Genomic DNA, 757 nt, shown 5'->3' on the forward strand with positions numbered 1-757 from the left:
TATATATATATATATATATATATATATATATATATATATATAGAGAGAGAGAGAGAGAGAGAGAGAGAGAGAGGGAGAGAGAGAGAGAGAGAGATAGAGAGAGATGCATACACACATATACAAGAATACATTAGACTGACCTTGAAGGCAAGGGAAACTTCCCTGGCAATGCACTTCTCCATGGCACTGAGAATAACAGGATATCGTACTTCCTTACCATCTTTATCTCTTTCTACTTTGCCATCAAGTGCGGGAGACTTTCTCGCTTCAGCGTGGGCGTAGTCAGGGCCGACTGCATATACCTGTAGGCAGAAAGAGAAGAATGTCAACAGTGGTAATATCAACAACAACAATAAGGGGACAGAGAAGAAACCTCAAGGATATTATACATATATATATAATATTCTTTTGTTTGTTTCAGTCATTTGACTGCGGTCATGCTGGAGCACTGCCTTAAAGGATGTTAGTCAAAGAAATCAACTTCAGGACTTATTCTTTGTTAGCTTAGTTCTCATTCCATTGGTGTTTTTTGCCAAATTGCTAAGTTACAGGAACATAAACACACCAACGTCAGTTGTCAAATGATGCAGGTGAACAAACACAGATACACAAATGTATATATCATCATCATCATCGTTTAACGTCCGCTTTCCATGCTAGCATGGGTTGGACGATTTGACTGAGGACTGGTGAAACCGGATGGCAACACCAGGCTCCAGTCTGATTTGGCAGAGTTTCTACAGCTGGATGCCCTTCC

The 757-nt window shown here is 40.2% G+C and overlaps 1 protein-coding gene across 1 annotated transcript in view; it reads right to left on the reverse strand.

Moving 5' to 3' along the window:
* Positions 1 to 757, reverse strand: part of LOC106875122 (inositol hexakisphosphate and diphosphoinositol-pentakisphosphate kinase 2) — a gene marked incomplete at its 5' end in the record, with an annotated part of 104,900 nt that overhangs the window by 72,143 nt on the left and 32,000 nt on the right. The window contains one exon of the mRNA XM_052977751.1: positions 141 to 302. Within this exon, the coding sequence (XP_052833711.1) occupies positions 141 to 302 (162 nt within the window). The remainder of the gene's footprint in view (positions 1 to 140; positions 303 to 757) is intronic.

The sequence above is a fragment of the Octopus bimaculoides genome, chromosome 28 (assembly GCF_001194135.2).
Source record: "Octopus bimaculoides isolate UCB-OBI-ISO-001 chromosome 28, ASM119413v2, whole genome shotgun sequence".
Classification (NCBI taxonomy): domain Eukaryota; kingdom Metazoa; phylum Mollusca; class Cephalopoda; order Octopoda; family Octopodidae; genus Octopus; species Octopus bimaculoides.